Source organism: Ceratosolen solmsi, unplaced genomic scaffold (genome assembly GCF_000503995.2).
Source record: "Ceratosolen solmsi marchali unplaced genomic scaffold, CerSol_1.0 scaffold11, whole genome shotgun sequence".
NCBI classification, from domain to species: domain Eukaryota; kingdom Metazoa; phylum Arthropoda; class Insecta; order Hymenoptera; family Agaonidae; genus Ceratosolen; species Ceratosolen solmsi.
In genome coordinates this window covers 14,793,390-14,813,358 of record NW_011948416.1, presented here as the reverse complement: position 1 = coordinate 14,813,358, position 19,969 = coordinate 14,793,390, and the positions used below count along the sequence as shown (strand labels likewise).

General features: G+C 33.9%; 1 protein-coding gene across 1 annotated transcript; it reads right to left on the bottom strand.

The window, feature by feature from the left end:
* Positions 1 to 478: 478 nt before the first annotated feature.
* On the bottom strand, positions 479 to 15,340 carry LOC105359410 (uncharacterized). Its single transcript, XM_011496017.1, is given in 13 exon segments — positions 479 to 727; positions 814 to 960; positions 1,318 to 1,515; positions 1,603 to 1,857; positions 2,220 to 2,287; positions 2,380 to 2,535; positions 2,677 to 2,843; positions 3,271 to 3,419; positions 3,510 to 3,577; positions 3,579 to 3,711; positions 3,861 to 4,018; positions 5,368 to 5,635; positions 15,017 to 15,340. Coding segments are annotated over 13 exon segments (1,983 nt in total). The 5' UTR covers positions 15,078 to 15,340; the 3' UTR covers positions 479 to 572.
* Between the last annotated feature and the right edge of the window lie 4,629 nt (positions 15,341 to 19,969).

The following is a 19,969-nucleotide window of genomic DNA, read 5'->3' as shown; positions in this document are numbered from 1 at the left end:
TACACACACGCACACGCGCGCGCGCGCACACACACACAGACACACACACACATATATATATATATATATATATATATATATGTATATGTATATATCATTAAATTATAAAATTATGGATTAATTGACTTATAGATATTTTTTTATATTTATAAATACATTGTTTAAAATTTCTATTTTATTTTCATTTCATGATTTTAAACTTCCAAATAATGAAATGATTAGGTAAATCTCTAAGCCTTGTAATATAATTAGAGTATTTATATATTTTTAAATCATTGATTTAGAAAAGATTTCTTTTATTAACAAAATGGTACATTTTTTTTATCGTTATATTATTACATATTGTTCGGTCACTTTAGTTTTGAGAATAAAAATGCAAATTATCTTATAAGATTTTTTTGTTGATATACAAATTAAATAAGTAAAAATACTTTTATTGTTTGAAATTCTATTTTACTTTATTATAAACGATCTATAGCGTATGTACAAATAAATTTAAATAGTAAAGTGACATTCATTTTTAAAAGCATTCTCAACTATATCATTTAGTTGTCATTCATAATTCACAATCATTAAACATGGAAATTTATAGTTTTCGAAGAAATTATAATGAATGTATAGATAATTGATAAAGTTACAAAAAGGCTCACAAGAGTAACATTGCCTTTATAAAGCGAACCAGTGGACGACCTAATTATGGGCGGCATCCTTTCCGTTGTCGAATACCCTTAAAGACAAAAAAATATTGAACGTCATTTTAGATGTTTATAACATCTTTAAAAAAAAAATGATAGAATTATAGTATTGCGTCACCTTTAACAATGCCTCTAATTCTTGTCGACATTGGCATTCGTGTTGTTATCGTCTTTATTGGCGTCGTTATTTTCATAATAGGAATATGCGGACTCGTATTGGTCGGTATTGTTGGGGCAGGACTAGATGAATTCCCGTAACATTGACCTGCATTATTTAAAGGTAATAATTTTTAAGAGATTTGATTATCAAAACTATTTAAAATATTTTTTTTACTCAGTTTCATTCGACGTGCTGTCGTATGTTTTATAAAGTCAACGTAGTGTTTCGGATTCCGTTCATTTAAAAACTTAATTAATAATCAGTTTTGTACTAATGTTATCAAGTATCACAAATCTACGATTATTGTACATACTAAATACTCATCGCCAACAATTGAACGAAATTTAATTATAATTAAATAGAAAACGATGAGAAGCAATTAATTGATAGTAAATTAGTGCTGAGAACTATTTGAATATACAACAATGCTCTCTCGAACTAGACTAGTAGTACTAGAAATACCTTTTCTGTATAATCGCATGCCTTCAGTTTTAGGATCTATATTTCGTATACAATAGTCGCCGGCTTCTTTGATGTAAATCTCTTCATCGTTTATTATGATTCCAACGAAGCATTCGTTCGTACCGGTATCATTTCTCATGGTATAAGTGTACGTAACTCCTTTCTCTTCCCACTGTCCCAAGCATAAGTAGGTTCGTTCTGTTTGAATATTTCAATATGTGTGAACATAATCAAAGACAACTAAATGAAGAATACAATGTGAGAGAAATCAAAGGAATGACGTACCTTCGTATAGCTCTCCGGAGTCACAATCATATACTTTGTAATACATGACCTGACGGTTATTACAATTGCTACTTAGCTCAGCACACATCCCCGGAAAATCTGTATTCTGGCCCGTGTACTGACCCGTTATTGGACATGGAGATTCTATCGTGCGCTCGAGTCGCGCAAGAGTCCACCAAACCGCACTCGACCTGTCCAGTAAAACACTCGTGTCGTTGCAGAGAAATGATTGATACACTGGACTAGACATTGTACCTGGAGTTACGAAATCATATAAGTATTATTCGTCGTTATTAATTTTAGTATAAATTATATAGTTCTAAAGCTTTCCCATTCAAAACATACTATGTTTTATGTGAATAATTAATTAAAACTCACAAAATTATTTGTTGAGGAAAATACTTTTGTATTATATTTCACTTGCTTAATAATATCATAAAAGATTGTTATCAAATATACTAGAAATTTTTAATCGAGAGAAAAATAACCGTCCATCCTGATATCTCTTGTGTACGCGTAAAAAGAAGATTAGCATTTTTCTAATTAAAAATTTTTATACTAAAATTGTTTTTATCATATCAATAATCATGTATTATAATTATAAAATTTAAACTGACCTGTTATGAATTCCAAAACATTTTCACTACGTTGCTTCATTATTAAGCAAACATAAGCTTCCTGTTCGCTAAAATAAAATTGATATTTTATATAAAATACTTTGTATAAAATACTATATTATTATATTTATTCCATATTTATCTACGAAATTGTACTCACCACTGATCTCTAGAAAATACGATGTAACGTCCGATTTCTTCATTGGAATCTACAGTTACAAACGTAAAACTCTTGTACCCGTTCAAATCATTGAATGTCATTGTTCCATTAACTATTAGAGTTTCTTCCCATTCCCCTTGAGCCCACGAAGGAAATCTAATATTTCAACAAGAAAATTTATTATGATTAATTCTGAGATGATATATATATATATATATATATATATATATATATATATATATATATATTTATATTATAAACATTTATAATATGTAATTATTAATAATCACTACTCACGTTGCTAAATTTTTTATAACATAGTTTGGCATATTTCTCTGAGTCGTTGTTTTACTAAGTACAAGGCTTTCATAACCATTTGTAGAATTATGAAGATTTTGAGTGCAACTTGAGTCGCTGCTAAGTGTTAAATATGTTTTTGCTGTTTTACTATCAACGTGGTATATCTGCAATATTAAGACTTTATTAAATTAATGTTATAAATAAAATTAAAAATGTATGATTTCATTGAATAAATACATTTGATATTTCAAAAAAATGTGTGAAACTTGTTTCCTTTTTAAAATTAAATGAAATTTTAATTACAATTATTAATTTAAATTATTCGTTTTATTTATTTTTAAATAAATAAATTATATACTAATAATGATATTAATAATAATATTAATAATAATTGAAAAATGAAAACATTATATAGCGGCATAAATTTACATTCTTAAATGAAATAATGTACTTTATTCTTAGAACAATACTATGCATTCAATAATAAAAATAGATAAGACAGAAAAAATAAATAGGTAAATTTTGTCTAAATTTCTTTATTCATAATAATAATTATTATTATTATTTTATTTGCAGAGTGCAGTGACATACCCCACAGCGATAACGAGGTCGTCTACGCCTAGCGGGACCAGAAAATTCTGCACTACCCCTACTATCCAAAAGTGCTACGTACATAGGATTATCACTGTTTGTTCTTGAATTCGATATTGGCCATGTACCAAGACACTCGAAAGTTACGTCTTGAATTATATTTCGAAAGTAAATGAAAGTATGCAATATTAATGGAAAATACTTATTTGACGTAAGAAAATATTGAGTTAATAGATTACCGTGATCGTCGAAAGAGCATCGCTTGAATTGTAAATGCAAAAGTGAACCAACTGGACAATTATCCAAAACACTCGTCTCTTATTTCGGCATTATTATTTTCCAAGACATCAAAATCATAATTCACACTGTACTTGAAGCGATATTTTCCTGCGAACGGGCAGTACTCATTTCTTATTTTTTCGCCTCCAACTTCACTAATACCTGCGCACAAATGAAATATGTAATTCCTTCAATGAGATCGAAGAAAATATTTTCATGTATGATGATAGAAATTGTTAGTTTTTTATCATTATAATCTATTTCTTATTTAATTTCGATAAAATGGGTTTTATTCACTTATATTTACTCACGATATAAGATTGCGGTGGAGTTGAGTTGATTGCATGATTCGATCGCGACAGTTTCATTCGTATAGCACCTGTTAAGATCTTTTAAGTAAACCTCGATGATATTACGTGATCGCCGAATTAGTTGGAAACACCTTATGCACTCACCATATCCACCGCGCCTGTATATAAATTTATATAAACATCAATTTATTATGAATTACCATACATTTATCTTAAAGACAATTGTGGTATTGCATATAAATATTTGGTTTAAGTAATATTATTATTGAAAAGTGTATCAAATATCTTACTTTAAGATTAATTTTAAATAACCTTAAAATTATTTAATACAAAGTTTTACCGAACTTTTTATTTGTACAAAATATTATACGTATATATTTATATGATAAACTTAATGTAAATAATTAAAATCTTTAAAAATGTATTATATAAATAAGTTCATTAATTAATTTAATTGTTTATTTAAGAACAGTTTGTTATTAATTTGTGGCCAAATTGAGTTATTGAAATAATTTATAACTTTAAGAATAAAAATAAATACATTGTTCGCTTAATTTGAGATCCATAGTGTGATGCGATAGTTAAAAACAAAATATTTTTTGTCAATAATAACAGTGAAAAGTAAGATTAGCCTCAATTTTATATTTGATACGAATAATATGACAGACTGTCAATTAATAATTAATTTGAAATTATAATCAATTCCGTAAATACGAGAATTAACATTATTTTGTATTTATTTTTTTTTCTCAAATAAAATAAGAATAAGACGAAAATAAAATATGATATTGGATGTACGTAATTGTGGAAATGTATAGTTAAAAATAAAATGACTTAAAAATATTAAGTTGAAAAATTCAATATAAAATATGCTCAACTTCAATATATACATACAATGGATCAAAAGTGAAAAGACCTAATGAAGTTAAAATAAAAATGTTAAATTTTTTTTAATCCATCTAAATCTGTCACCATTTAATGAAAATATTTACATTTTAATGTCAACCTTGAATATGTGTCATTAAACTAAAATAAATTATTTTTTATATTAACACGTGATTTAATAAATTAAAATAATATTAATAATTCTATTTGAGACAAGCGAAGATTCACTATACATATTAACTGTATAGAAGATAATGAACGAAATTAAAATGGCAAAGGCGGTAATTGCTAATGAATTACAAAGAAAAATACATTTAATTATATAAAAATGTTCTAGAGTTTATATTTTATAAATACTGTATTCAGAATTCTTTCTTCGTTCAGATTTGTACAAATACTTGCATGCGTATACGAGAGAACGTTATTGTATGTGTGTATTAATAAATCGTTTGATGCAACATATTAAATGTTGTAAAAAAAATTGTGCTGTATGTACAAAAGAAAAAGGAACACGGAGATTTCTAATAAATAAGTTGATAATTTTTAAAGAATGTTTGTGATGCACCGTTAAAATAAATATTTGTATTTGGTGTGTAATTAATTGGTGTAAAAAAAAGTATACCTGTCCCTAAGTAACACCTTATTGTCGATTTTTCTATGACAATATCCCCAGACAGGGATAGCATCAAATGTAATGTTGAGTATGGAGTATTGGACTATGGGCTCGCCATCGTCGAAGGTGTTAATATTGCCCCTGGTGTTGCCAATGCTATTGCCGCTGCTCACCTGCATCACGAACTCCCCTTGGTACTCGGCAGAAAAGTAACAGCCAGCTCTGAATTCCGAGAATTCTTGATTTTGTAACTCCTCGGTCGCAATAGTCGATAAACCTAAAAACAAATAAGTTGCATTTACAGATATTTATACTGTTGAGCATCTTCATATTGGTTAAGAAGAAACACGAAATCTCTCAAATAATGCCAACTGACATTCTTATTAAATTCTTTCGTTTTATTTTCATTAAGTAGAGAGACTTAGATGGCTCTTAATTTTTCTATCCTTGAATTTGAATGTTCTACAAGTTTTAAAGGATTTGTGATTTATGGGGAGAAATTAATGGCGCGAAAAGGTTCGTTCTCAAATTCAGCGCTAATTTTATGTTGAAGGATATAATATTTAATTTGAATTAAGATATTTTATCGACCTTTATATTTTTACAATAATATAATATGAAATTGTTAAAAATTATTTTAATTTTTATGTCTTAGGAATTTATAAAGATCTATTACACTGTTGGCTTATAAAAGAAAAAGGAATATGTTGGTAATAAATTACAACTTATGAATATGAATAAAAAAAATTTGTTCATATCCATAAATCCATTTGTTTGTGTGTGTGTGCAATTTACAAGTAAAGAAAAAAAATTAAACTGTAAGTCTCAGTTAAACTTCGGTAGGAACGGTAAGCAACTATAATTATAACATTTTTACGGAGTTTATTTAACAGTGATTAGTGGTTTAATTCAATAAATTTATATTTATTCATTAAAAAGTCTTTTGTAGATGACAAGTGCGGAGAAATGGTCTCGCAAGAAACTTGTGGTAACCCGATCTAATGATAAAACGAAGCAAGCTGTAAATTGTAATAAGGGAGAGACAAAAGCAGGAGGAAATACCGCTATTCCAGTCAAGTTCAAGAAACGAAGGATAGCAGTGTCGTATCCACGAACCAATAACTAAATCTTTGAGCATTGTCTCACGGTCTTAATCGAGGAGGGAGGGTGGCAACGCCGATGAATGGGATAGTGGAATACGAGAGTGGTAGGGAGTAAATTTTTCCTCGCGACCTTTTCGCGAATAGCGCGTGAGTGTGCCCTACTACTTCGCGATGCAAACACGCGGATAGTTCTCCGACGTAAAGCGAGTTTCGAAACGTTTAAGAGTTAAGGCGAGACGCGAGGAGCATCGCCCTGAGGAAAGAGAGAAGGTGCGGTGTCCCCTCCAGTACAAAAGTCTTTCCAAGCACCTTTACGGGCGCGTCCCCTCACATAACATGACTCTCTCTCTCTCTCTCTCTCTCTCTCTCTCTCTCTCTCTCTCTCTACGTAGTTCTAACACTCCCAGCTCGGATGCTTTCGGCTCTCACTAAAAAGAACTCTGCCTGCTCTCAAAACAGTTCCAATGCGAGCGGAAATGCACCTCCTCGCGTCGTTAATTGGAAAGCTGAATTTTACAAAGCTTGCGGATCGTGGTAGCATCTTATCTTAAGGTACCTAGCATCACTCTTCGGAGCGTAATCGAAGCTCCCGTGTTTTCTTTGCGTAAGCGTCCTCTCTGATTTCTTGCGCTCTTTGAAAATGCGGACTTCTAGGATTACTGGATTTTAGCTCCAAAGGAAGAACGAAAGTCTTGAAGTGGCAACGCTCATTGTTGCGGTTTTCAAAATTTTGAGGCACTTAAACATTTTTGGTGAAAAAGAACATAAGGCAATAGATAGCTGGTCAGTATGAAACTTATTATCAATTTTATCGTAGAACTTGCCTCGCGTTCAAATTCATGTTATCGAGCGAGAAAAAAAGGAAGAAGAAGCGAAATCTAGACAGGAAAAGAGACGGTAGATTGGGGGGGGGGGGGGGGAGAGAAAAGGAAATCATGAGCAAGAGCACCAGAGATTCTCGACGGAGCTGAAAGGTAAATACAAAAAAAAAGGTAGTCTTTACACAAAGGGAAAGGAAACCGGATAATAATGACGATGCTTCTGCGGTCGCCTTCTTGCAAAGCGTATACCTATATATACAAGATGAAACCAACACGAACGAAGTTCGGTAAGAGAAAGAGATACGATGGTCCCAAAAATTACTGATCTAATCATGAGGAACGAAGTGGCCGCCACAATTTCCGCTGTTTTGTTCGGCCACCTGTCGTGCCACCACCCCCTTTATAAACCTTGAATTCCAATTTACTTGCCTTGGCCGCCGACTATTTTGTTTCTCCTTTATTTTCCCATTTCATTGATCTCCTTCATTCACCAATGTCTTTTCTCTCTCATTCCGTTATCGATACTTTATATTGATCACCATAGACCATAGCTTGATAATATCTTGATAACTACTTCGTATACTTAATCACAATTCTATTTCAATAATTATCTATTACGTACAAAGTTTACTAATTGTTAATGCAATTAATATCCTGTGTAAGATTGCCACACTTATGAGTATTATATATATTTTCATAATTTTTGTAATTTCAAATTTTTTTTCCTCTATAGAATGAGTATGTCAAATACAATCGAAATAAATACTTTAAGCCGTTAAGAATCGAGACTGTCATAAAGAATAAAAACATTGACAAATTTTCTTTAAATAATCACTTGCGTTTTCTTTTCGCAAGCTCTTCAGATATTCAGATGATACCTAAACTTTTTTATTATAGCAAAGTCAAATATTGACAAACATAAGAGTCTCTCCTTGCCTATAAAACTTTAGTAAATTTTAGTATTATCTTATAATATAAACACACGCTATATAATTTCATAGGGGTTTACATTTTAATTAACAATAAATAACAATAAATATAAGAAACTTATTGCATATTAAAAATGAGGCAAAAAAAAAATACATACATAAATAAAATGCCTCTTCTATTGTTTTTATCTCTTAAAAAAGTATCCGAATGTAATAATAGCTTAATAGAATCAGCATGCACTCTATTGGTCAATGAGATGCACTTGATAGCTGTAATGCCATTCATTTACCTTGCATATGCGAGAGTATTGTTGTTTACAAGATACCGCGGTACTCGCAAAGGACGTTTACATTTTAATTGAAAAACTAGCATTTGCCGATAGAAACAGGCGTGTACGTTCATTACGAGGGATGTCATTCCAACGTGCACTCGACGGTTCGAAAGGAACGGTTCCGCGTGAACGCGGTATCATAAGTACTGGGAACGATATGATTATAAGGGAATCGAAAAGCTAAGAAGGAGTACGACTACGTACATTCGCGCAGGTTAGATGCGAGAGATCGTGCCTTAAGTAAAAAATAAAAAGCGGGAATGAGATGCATGGCGGCTTGCCTGCCAACTCCAAGAAGCGTCGGCCCTCTTCCAAAAAACGATCTAAATTTATCCCACGGATACAGCCGTCCGACTCTGGTTCCACTACCGAAAGTATCACCCAAGATCGAGTCAGGCTACAGGCCGGACTTCCACTTTTCGCTCTTCTCAAATGGCAAGCCTCGCTTTTTATAGAAATATGACAGACTCCTATATCTTTTCGAACTTTTCCATTTATTCCTTCGTTACTACAGCCTACTTAACGCGCGCAAGTTCAGTCTTCGTACCACCTATTACGCACATTACTTTGGCATTCTCAAAAATCTTCCCTCCTCTAATCAAATTCCTATTTATAGGCCGCTCCTTTGATTGTTTATATTATTTTTAACGGGCACTTATCTGTCATGTTTTATTTATGTTAAGGCCAGGGTTAAAATATTTTTAAATACTTTTTCCCAATAGTATACGGCGAATCATTTTTCAAAATGAAGTATGCGAGCTACATATTCACCACATTATGATAGAATATACTTTTAAACGAGAGCTAGAATTCTTAATTTGTACCGATCGTTCTTTTTTTTTTTATTGTATTTTATTTTAATTTTTTTTTAATTTTTTAATTTACTTTTTATTATTATTATTATAATTCTTATTATTATTTTACTAATGTGAAAAAAGAATATTCGTTAAAAAAATAATGCAAGCTGACGTTCAACTCAGTTGACGAATATATTATGTTAATAACAAAAAATATTTTGCTAAAATTCGCACGATAATTCGAACTCGTTTATAAGCTTAGAAATAATAAATTGTTTGTCAATACCAATATAAAAAAGTGGTGAAAACAGACAAAAAGGTGCTCGATCGTTGATTGTTTCTTTCGCGAAAAATAAGAGACACAAGAAAGTCCGGATAGGTGAGAAGCGATCGGTACTATGTGCCATTTGTCGCTAATCGGCACTATCTATTATACAATTAACACAATTATCACACTATCTATTGATACAAAGTTGCTCCTTAAGAAATTGTGCTCTTCACTATAGCAGCTTAACTTTGCCTGCTGCTGCTGCTGCTGCTGCTGCTGCTGCTGCTGCTGCTGCTGGAACTTTTGCCATTTTCTCAATTACTTTTATCGACTTTTAATATTCTCAAGATTTCAATCGACTTGGCTCAGATCTGCTTACAGATAATACGACACTGGTTAATCATAAAATGGTTTGTCTTAGCCAAATTGAGGCAACTATTAATAATACAGTCCTTAAGTGTATCGCGTGCGGACTTATTATTTATTCATATTTATTAATGCCTTGTGGAATAAAAATTACTCCCGTATAGATGAAATTTGGTAACAATTAATTACCAAGAAATCTATCGCTTCGCTTATTAAATTATCATTTGGTTCAATAATAATCCAATAAGAACCAAGTGAAAAAAATCTTAATGAAACTTGTCATGAAGTCAAACGACAAATGATAATCTTATAATTTTAGAGTGTAAATCAACTGCAACATTATATCAAGCAACTCCTAGTATATAATGGCAGATAATTTACATTAAACAAACGTTATGCCAGCAAATCATTCATGAGATTTATCACATTTTAATCAAGTTAGAGAGTATTTTATATAGAGAGATAAATTTTTACTCATATACTCATTTTGCATTGAATTTATGAGTAGACTAAAAGATTGTTATATGCTTACCGATGCATGAATTTTTTTTCTTTTTTCTTTTTCTTTTTTTTTTTTTTCTTATAGGCTTGTCGTGAACACCATTAAAGATGACTTATGACTCAATTGCAGTGCTAACAATAGGATATATTTGATTGGTCTATCTTATCTGTGTGTAAAGTATTTACTTTCTTATTCTTTGAAAATCTGTGAAAGATAAAGTGAAAAGTATTAGAATTCCATTATAAAATTTACGCCGTCGTTAGTTAATCGAAAATCCTTGATACTGTATGGTAACAAAACAAAAAAAAACAAAAAAAAAAATATCGATGGAGCACTTAGCAGAGACTCCTGTTCCACTATACGTCTACTTTTAATCAAGAACAAAAATCAATCGGTCGGTTAGTCGGTGAGATTGTTTATTTGTTCAAAAAGTCCCCTCTATCGGATAACTCATGCGGCAGCGCGAGAAAGGTTGGTAAAAGCAGCATCTAGCAAAAGAGTGGCGACTCGAGGAAACTCGGATTAGCGTCTTTGTTCCTGGGGTCCTTGGACAGAGATCACCTGGACTCGCGAAGCAAGCGAAGAGCAGGGGACAATGAGAGGGAGTCCTTTTCCAAAAAAAAAAAAAAAAAAAGACAGGGAAGGGTTCCCGAAAAGCATGGAGTTCGTGTGTTCGCATAATCACAGGGGCCATTTATCCGGTGCAGCGACAGGCGCAGAAGAGACGCAATTTCTCGAGGTATCCGTTCGTGCCAGGTTTCGTCGTGCGTGTCAACGGACGTGTGGGCAGCTGCGATTCGGCCAAAATCATCAGGCTCGTTAACGAGCCGCAGCTGCAAGTTCAAGCGACCCGACCGTTTTCCCGAGAAAGGGCTCCGAAACGGCAAATATACTATATTAATAGCCTCGTTGGAAGATCGGCGAAAGCTCGCTACTACTTTTGTTAACGAATAAATTATCAGCCGCACGAGCGCTCCTACACCGACGTGCTCGTACCTAACGCTCGGCAATTACTGTCCGGATATTGAAAGGACGCGCTCTCGTACTGCTAGAGTCGGATGACCGCTTTCAAGGCCCCGCGACACGCTTCTGCACACCGCCTCCTCTTGCTTCCACTCGACTTCTTTACCTCATAGAGCCATTCTTCTCGTTCTATTTTTTGCTCGGTTAATTAGCGTCTTTGCAACCTCGGAGTGTAATTTTGAAAAAAAAAAAAAAAAAAAAAAAAAAAAACCACAATTGAGCACTGAGACTTTCACTAACAGCAGAACGCGCAAAATCCACTCGATTACGGAAGCTTTATCACGCAAGTTAAAAAAAGGAAAAAGTCGGTTATTTAATGGTGGATTAATGGTGAAAACGAGAATGGTTCCTACGTAAGAGGACACTGACTCAACAAAATTTGCCTACGAAGAAAAAAATAAAATTAGAAGAAATAATACACGACATTGCTCGATTGCTTTACAATAGCTCTCGTCGGGTCAGTATACCATTCCTACAATCACACCTGTACTTTTATGTACCTCCGTATGATACTCACCGCAGCGTGGACTATCATTTTCCCCCTATCCTTGCACTATTCCCAATAGAAGTAGGGAAATTAAAGAATCGCAATTGGTTGTGCTAGAGTCGACATTAAAAAGCATTGATTGCTTATCCTAATTTGACAATGACATTTTTATTTCCTACGGATCACGTACATGCGATATTATATGCATGTAGCAAAAATATGTTGTCCTCGACAAACCCCCGTTTTTCTTCTCAAAAATTCTTCTTTTGACAAAACCTTCAAACTTTATTTACATTAAAATTAATCAGCTATCTGATTTTTGGAAATACTACGATGCATTTTTTGTCATTAGAATTGTAACTAATAGGAGGCTAAATAACAATAGATTATATTATTTTCATAGCTTAATTTACATCTAGAAAATGCGTTGTTTTATTTTCTTTTATTTATTCGTTAAAAATATATATTCAGTCTCTGACTCACTTCTGAAGAATATATCACAAAGCAATTAGACTTGATTCGTTGTAGTATTTCTCCATTAAAAATAAAACATATGTTTAAAAGAATTAAATGTTAAAAATATATAAATCAAAAGAAGATTCGAATTATAATATATAATAAACTCCAGATATAATACAAATGCTTTTTTTTAATTCTCAAAAGAAGAAAAGTTTGTTATACATGCCTTCGTTTATATATATATATATATATATATATATATACATATATATATATATATATATATATATATATACATATATATATATATATATAACTATGCGAATCCAAATTTATAATTGATGTACAGAAAAAAATTATACAAGTTGATTGTGAAATACAATAAATAATATTCATAACCCTAATATAGAGAGTGAAAAAATTTCGTTTTATTGTTTTCTCATGGTGCAAATTCTCATTTGACGTTTCGACTCGAGACATGAAAGAATGGAAATAATAGGATTTACATAATGCGTAGGTATATTTTATCTCTTTTGAATATACATGCAAATATAATGGTTATTTCTTATATTGTATATAGTTTTGGACGTAGAATTTTTATACGAGCATATTTTTAATATTCACGCGCGAGTCTATGCACGTAATAATTACGCAGGTACGTACGTTGATCGTCAAAGAGAAATCATGAACAAGAAAAGACAAACGACAGAATAGAGTTCTGCGACAAATTGCCTTCCTAGCACAGAGAAGAAATCGGAAAACGAAGCCAGGGACGCATATTCCAAAACGATTATTAAATTCTTTTCCTTTTCTCCCTACGGCCTCCATGCGTATACTTCGTCTCTCTCTCTCTCTCTCTCTCTCTCTCTCTCTCTGCTAAGCCTCCCACATTTGCTGTTTCATTCAATATTTAGTCGTTTTCTTGTTTCGTTCTCTTCCTTCCTCTTCGCACCATTCAATAACATCGGCCAAAACTGAAGCGTCGATTGTTTGCAGAGATGTGCCACACAAGCATTCCAACAATAAAATGAAAGAGAATTTGGATAAGGCAATAAACGAATATCTGTTTAGTCCGATATTTAGCTATTTGTATATATCTGCATATGGTTATGTATATATATATATATATATATATATATATATATATATATTTATTTATTTGTGCCTTTTGTCTGTCATCTTACGAACACTTGACTTGTATGGACACATTTACCTTACGTTCGATGCGCTTTTTCTATCAACGAGGAAAAAACATGTTGATTTAATACCTTTAATGAAATTCAATCGACTAAAGCATCGTCAATTTTTTTTTATTATCTCAAGAGCTGTATCACGAGTTCGGAGAGCACATTTTGAGCTGTAAACATCGAGGCAACTCTTTATTTAAAAATGAATATGTTTGTAGGCTGAGTAACTCAAGCGCGATTATTATAAGACTGTAGTTTTTACAGATTTATTAATAATCGTATAAATTTTTTACGAAGAATGAGAAATGGGAGTGCGAGCGGTGTGTGCAATGCACAGCTCGGGAATTCCCCCTGAGAGATGAGTGGCAGTAGTAAACGGGAGGAGTAAGAGGGATCGAGAGTCGATTAAGAAAAAAGAAATAAGAAATTATTAGGGTGAGCCAGATGAGATAAGATACGAGCTTCTCGCTCTCTTTACGATACTGTTTTCCGCAGGTTGCACTCGACGGTCCAACTTTCTCGCTTCGAGTTCATAGCAGTCTTGAGGTCCAAGCACAGCGGCGAATCGTGAATGAAAAATTAGAAATTGCTGGGACTAAAAAAGCAAGACACATTTACTTAAGCTTATCGTTACGTGATTGAAATCTCATTCGCTGGCGTTCGCCAGGGTTGGCTGGTGAGTGGAGCCGAAACGTGTATCACTAGACGGAGACGGAAAAGCATTAAGCCTAGATGTTTCGTCGCTAAAGTATAATAGATTATCCGAAAATGTGGTCTCGTGCAAGAATTTCGGACGTGCGGAAGAAAGGATATCGCTGAAAACACGTGGTCCATTGAGTAGAGATACAAGGAACTCAGGTACGAGTGAAGTCGTACAGTTGAAAGCACACGTCTGACCAGTCATGAATGAAGCGGCGAACGGGAGGAATGCGGAAAAGCCGGTAGGAGAAGAAAAGCAAAATATGCTGCTCGACGGAGCGAACACTGGCGGCCCGAGTTTGTGAATCGGTGGCCGTCCCGTTAAATTTATGGAACTGGAATTTACAAGCGGCTCGTAATAGTCGAGCCCTTTGAATAGGCAGTTTTCGTCAACAATGGCCCTGAAATTGGATGCCTTTTCGGCTTGAATCTTTAAGCCGATTTCAGTTGGGAACTTTCCTTTTTTCTTTTTTTTTCTTTTTTTTTCCAGATAACGACCTTGACCGCGCTTCTTCGGACAACTTTACCTATGCAATTAAAGTACTCGGAAGGGAGGTCGACAGGTCTCTTCTTGAGTTATGCACGAACGTCGCCGCCAACTTGGAAAAATCTGATTTCCGCGCACGCACCATCGTACACTCAAGAAATGAGGGAAGCACGAATGGATGTAGAGACTCGGGCTCACCTTGCGCGATCTCGAGGCCCACCAGATGCACCAATAGAAGTAGCAATAAAGGCAGCGGCATGGCGCGGTCGCTCCTCTTAGATCCTCGGTTCGAAGCAAACAGCTTCCCTCAGTTGCGCACTTGAAAGTCCATCGCGGGCTTCGGACGGCTCGTCCTCGGGGCTGCCGCCGCAACGAGGGCGGGTTAGCCGGTTGGAAAAGATGAACTCGTCTGATAATGTAGCAAAGTAACCGACTAGAAATTTACTGGAGCACGCACTCGTTGTCCCGTCCACACGGCTTCGCGCTCGCGCTAACTCTAAAGCACTCCCGGACTGCCGAGTGAGTCGGAGCCTCGGTGGTGGCCCCGCTCTACCCCCACTTCGGGGCCGCTCGGTCATTCTGCACTTTTTTCCTGCCCCTACCGTCGGACTTTTATCCGTGCGCTACTTCCCGTACTTTTACTTTTCTCTCGTTTCCTTTATCTCTATCTCGCCTCCTAATCGCGACTCAATAATGCCTCTTCTTTGTGTCTGCGTGACATTCGTCACTGGTGACGTTTCAATCACCAAATACCCCAGCGTTTTACGCAAATAAGCACTTTCTTTTATAAGAGCTGCCATTCCACTCTGCTCATCACTTCTAATTTAATATCAAAAAGTGAGCAGCTTCTCTTACCTTAATCCAACCTTCTCTTCGAGAAGACGCATCCTTCAACCGCGACTCTCAAGAATGACATAACCATGGATAAGAAATCGCTATGAAATGCATCGATTAATTTTTCTCTAGAAGGTAAATATTACGCCCTATATATTTTTATAAATTATGTTTTTTATAAATAACAAAAAAGTGCCCAAGTCATATTACAAGATTTTTGGCTATGCTCTTGAAATTTTAGATGTGGATGAAAGATAAAGATGCATGGTTTGCTCGAAAAGCACATTGCATTTATGAATGGCAGCCAGCAATTATTAATATAATCCTTACAATCCCAATGTTTTATAATAAATTCTAATTAACAACAAATTCATATCAATTCATTATTTTAATTAATATACTTTATCCTTGACCCTGTATAGTAACAAGTATATACATAGGTACGCATAAATTACTACTTACGAAATACTTTCTATTTCAATTAAAATTTATTGTATCGCATATTTATTTAATTTATCCTCTCATTAAAAAAAGCATTGCAATTCTAAAAAATTGTTAAATTTAATTAAATTCCATTATATTAAATTTCATACATTATTATATGTATGAAAAAAAAATTCATCTTTATTAGCCAATCAAACGGACGCAATCTTAAATATAAAAAAAATTATATATATATATATATATATATATTTTTTTTTTTTTATTATATTGACAATAGAAATTTAATTATGCTAAATTTTAGAAATGCATAATTCGTAAAAAGAAAATAAGACTATTTTATATTATAACATAGATAAAACGATATGTAAAATTTAAGAAATAAATTAGATAATTCAAGCGTCAAATAATAAAAGATGCTTGTAAGGATCGTACATAATGATTAATTAGATATAAAGATTAATTAGTTATAAGTGTTAAATATTTTTATTGATTATACAACAGCAAAAACGGCATTGGAAATGAAAAGGAAATTGTACGACAAAGCGGCGTGTTTGAACTTCAATCGAAATTAAAAAACCAACAAATAATAAAAATAAAAAAAAAACAAGCAAAAATGTTGGATCAAAGTTCGTTAAAATTCGTATTTGTGAACAGCTGCATCGGAGTCACGAGTGCAAGACTTCTACGGCCTCCGTCTTCCCTCCCATCAATTTTCGATCGTCGTGTTCTTCGTCGTTTAATTATTTACATTCGAAAATTTTTCATTTCGTTTCTTTAATCCTCATAGACTAGTGAATTCTTTATCGACGGTTTTGCTCGTAGAATATTTCGTTGACCGCGAATGGGAAAGAGGAAGGAGGAAAAGTTATAAATGAATGAAAGGCATTAAAGCAGTGTTTAAATGGTCTTAGATATCAATAGGACTATTTGGCTTTCGCTCGCTCATTGGCATATTTACTTAAGACGGTTTATCTTGGATTTGTTGATACGCCGATTCATTGTCTTTCGGCATACGAGACTCTGTGTAATCACAGATTCACGCGATTCAGGCTCAGGCTCGTCGCAATTAAAATTACTTGAAATGAAATAGAAAAGCAAGTACGCCGTAACAAAAATAGCTCGCTGCATAAGGATTGTGCATTGATTAAAGGATACTGATGGCTTACTCGCCAATGGACAAATGGTGAGACAAACTGACGAAGATAAGAATTGATATAAAAGTAGCGAAAGCACCCATAAAAATTGCTTCTTTAGTGCTCGATGTTCGTCTCGAATGACTGCTTCAACTCCTCTGGATACCCGCTTTAGCCCTCTCCCCTTCCCTCTAACGCCAGAACACCAATGACTCGTATGTCCACGCAACACGAACCCGTTAGCGCACGCTTCCCTTTCTTTCTCGCTCCACGTGCCAGACACTTGCTCTCTCCTCGCACATCTTATTGAGTTTCAATTTTGCTCTTTCTTCACTTCGTAATCGGCACTCTCCTGACTTTTCTTGCCGATGCTGCGTCACCATCGAATAACATCTTTTTTTAGAATAAAAGATAATGCTCGCCTGGCATTGAAATTCTGAATTATCACACATACACCTTTGCAGTCTTTTATTATTCTAATTATCCATGATTTGGAATTTCTATTTTCATTGTCATCATCAATTTAACTTCTACTTTCACATTTCCCGAAACTCCGTGGGTATTTCACAAATAAAATACGCATGAATAAAATTCGTTCTACCAACATGAAAAGAGGACCAAACTCAGGCAGGTCTTTGAGAGACGCCGGGGTCAACAGAATGACAATTTCTCAGGAGTGGCAGGGGTTCGAGTCGCTTGGGAGGTGATGTGACAACAAGGAACGAACCCATGAGAACGTCGTATCTTTTTGACTATATGTGTACAACTCTTTTCCGCTTTCATCTACAGGTTCATTCCATATTTCTATATTTTATAATTGTCTCTGCTTTACCTCCTCTTCGCCCCCTCTCCCTCTCACTCACACTCTCATTTTTTGCTGCCTAGAAATTTTACGTCATGATAAGGATTCTGTAACTTTATTCAGAGGCTTTAGAGCACTTTCATTTTTAAGGTGGTGTTCCATTCATTCATCAAAATTTTCATTTTTCTCAGACCTGCTCAAATTTTCTCAAAATTCAACCTCGACACTACATCTATGAGCCTCTAGCGCGTACAATGTTTCATATATAAAAGAATCTCCATATTCTTTTATTCACTATCATTTCCTTTCTTTATCTACATATATTTACTTGTAGACTAAAAATTTAAGTCGCGGCATATTAGTAACAAATAAAACAACAGTACCACTAAATATCGAACAAAAATATCGTTGAAGCTTTAATCACAATTATATAGTGAGTTGTGTTTGAACTGCATAACCAAAGAATTAATTAAATTTCCAAGATACTTAAAATATTCAAATTAATAAATAACATAAAGTGTAGGAAATACGTCAATTTACTATTATTATGGTTTGTATAGAGTGTGATTAATTAATTCACGGAGCACAAAAGGAACTAGGACAAGATTGTAGTTCATTGTAGTAAAAATGGATAATTGTTTGAAAAAGTATTACTGCAAGGAATTAGGATGCTCGACGAACAGAAAATTGAAACCGGAAGAACGATGAAGGAATTGAAAGAAAGGCCCCATTCAAGTAAGGAGATCCGAATCTGTAACCCCATCTAGGCCCCTGTAATAATACCAAACCGTCGGTGTCTGTACCTACCCGTCCCCGCCAAAAACCAGCGCAGTATAATCAATATACACGACATACAGAGTATAATACTGACTACAGAGTGTGCATAGTACAGGGACGAGAACCATTTGACCTCTAGAATATCAAAATGTGTTTAAAATGTACATTGAAAGAAGATATAATGGTAAATAAAAAAAAAAGCTACACGCACTCATTATTGACTCTGCTCACTCATCATATCTCGGAGGACTATCGTGCATTCGACCCTGGTGCTCTAAAGAGTGAAGAAAAGTTGAGAGAAGTAGGTGCGTGGAGTAACCTAACCATGGGAAAGCAGTGAATGGGAGTCGATGGTCCGGCTGGAGGGGGAAAAGCGAATCGTGCGCCACATGAATGAACGACCTCGATGTGTGTGCGCGCGCACCTCGCATTCCATTCTTCTTTTTCGTTTCCGCTCCCTCCCAACTTGCGTCGATCGTGCGAGTCGAGACCTGCAATTCACTAACTCCAAATCCCACCGTCCACGTGCCCACTATCCCATGGACTTATGCGACGTGTGCGAACACCAACGCCGGTTCTTTTTTTTTTTTTTTTTTTTTTTTTTTTTTTTTTTGTAGAAAGGACGAATTTCTACCTGCGTGGGCGTTTAATGGACAGAATGGATTATGCTTCGAATCTGACCGCCTAACTGGTTGAAAGCTTATGAAAGGCATAAAGAGGAATATAAATTGGAACGATCTTGCCGATGTCGAAAAATTTACCAAAATCCTACAGAAATCGCTTGCTTCTTTAATTTCAACTTGTATATCTATTTCTTGTAAATTATAATTTACTATAATATATCTCTCCATACATACTTTATCTGTTTTATGCATACCAGACCGGTAGACCAATATTTTCGTTATGTTATCATTACGAACGACATTTTTATTCGAAGAATACCCCACACGTACAATGTATGTGTCCTTTCATTATACTATTCGTTTTATCTTCCAATTATATTTATTCTTATACTTTACAATTGTTAGGATAAAATTAAGATTTTTTAAAAATATTCATATAATAATGCCTTTTAAACAATACTCTAAATATTATTTGATATAAATTTACTTTATAAATCCGAATAAACTCATAAAAATATACAATTTTTTTCATATTTAA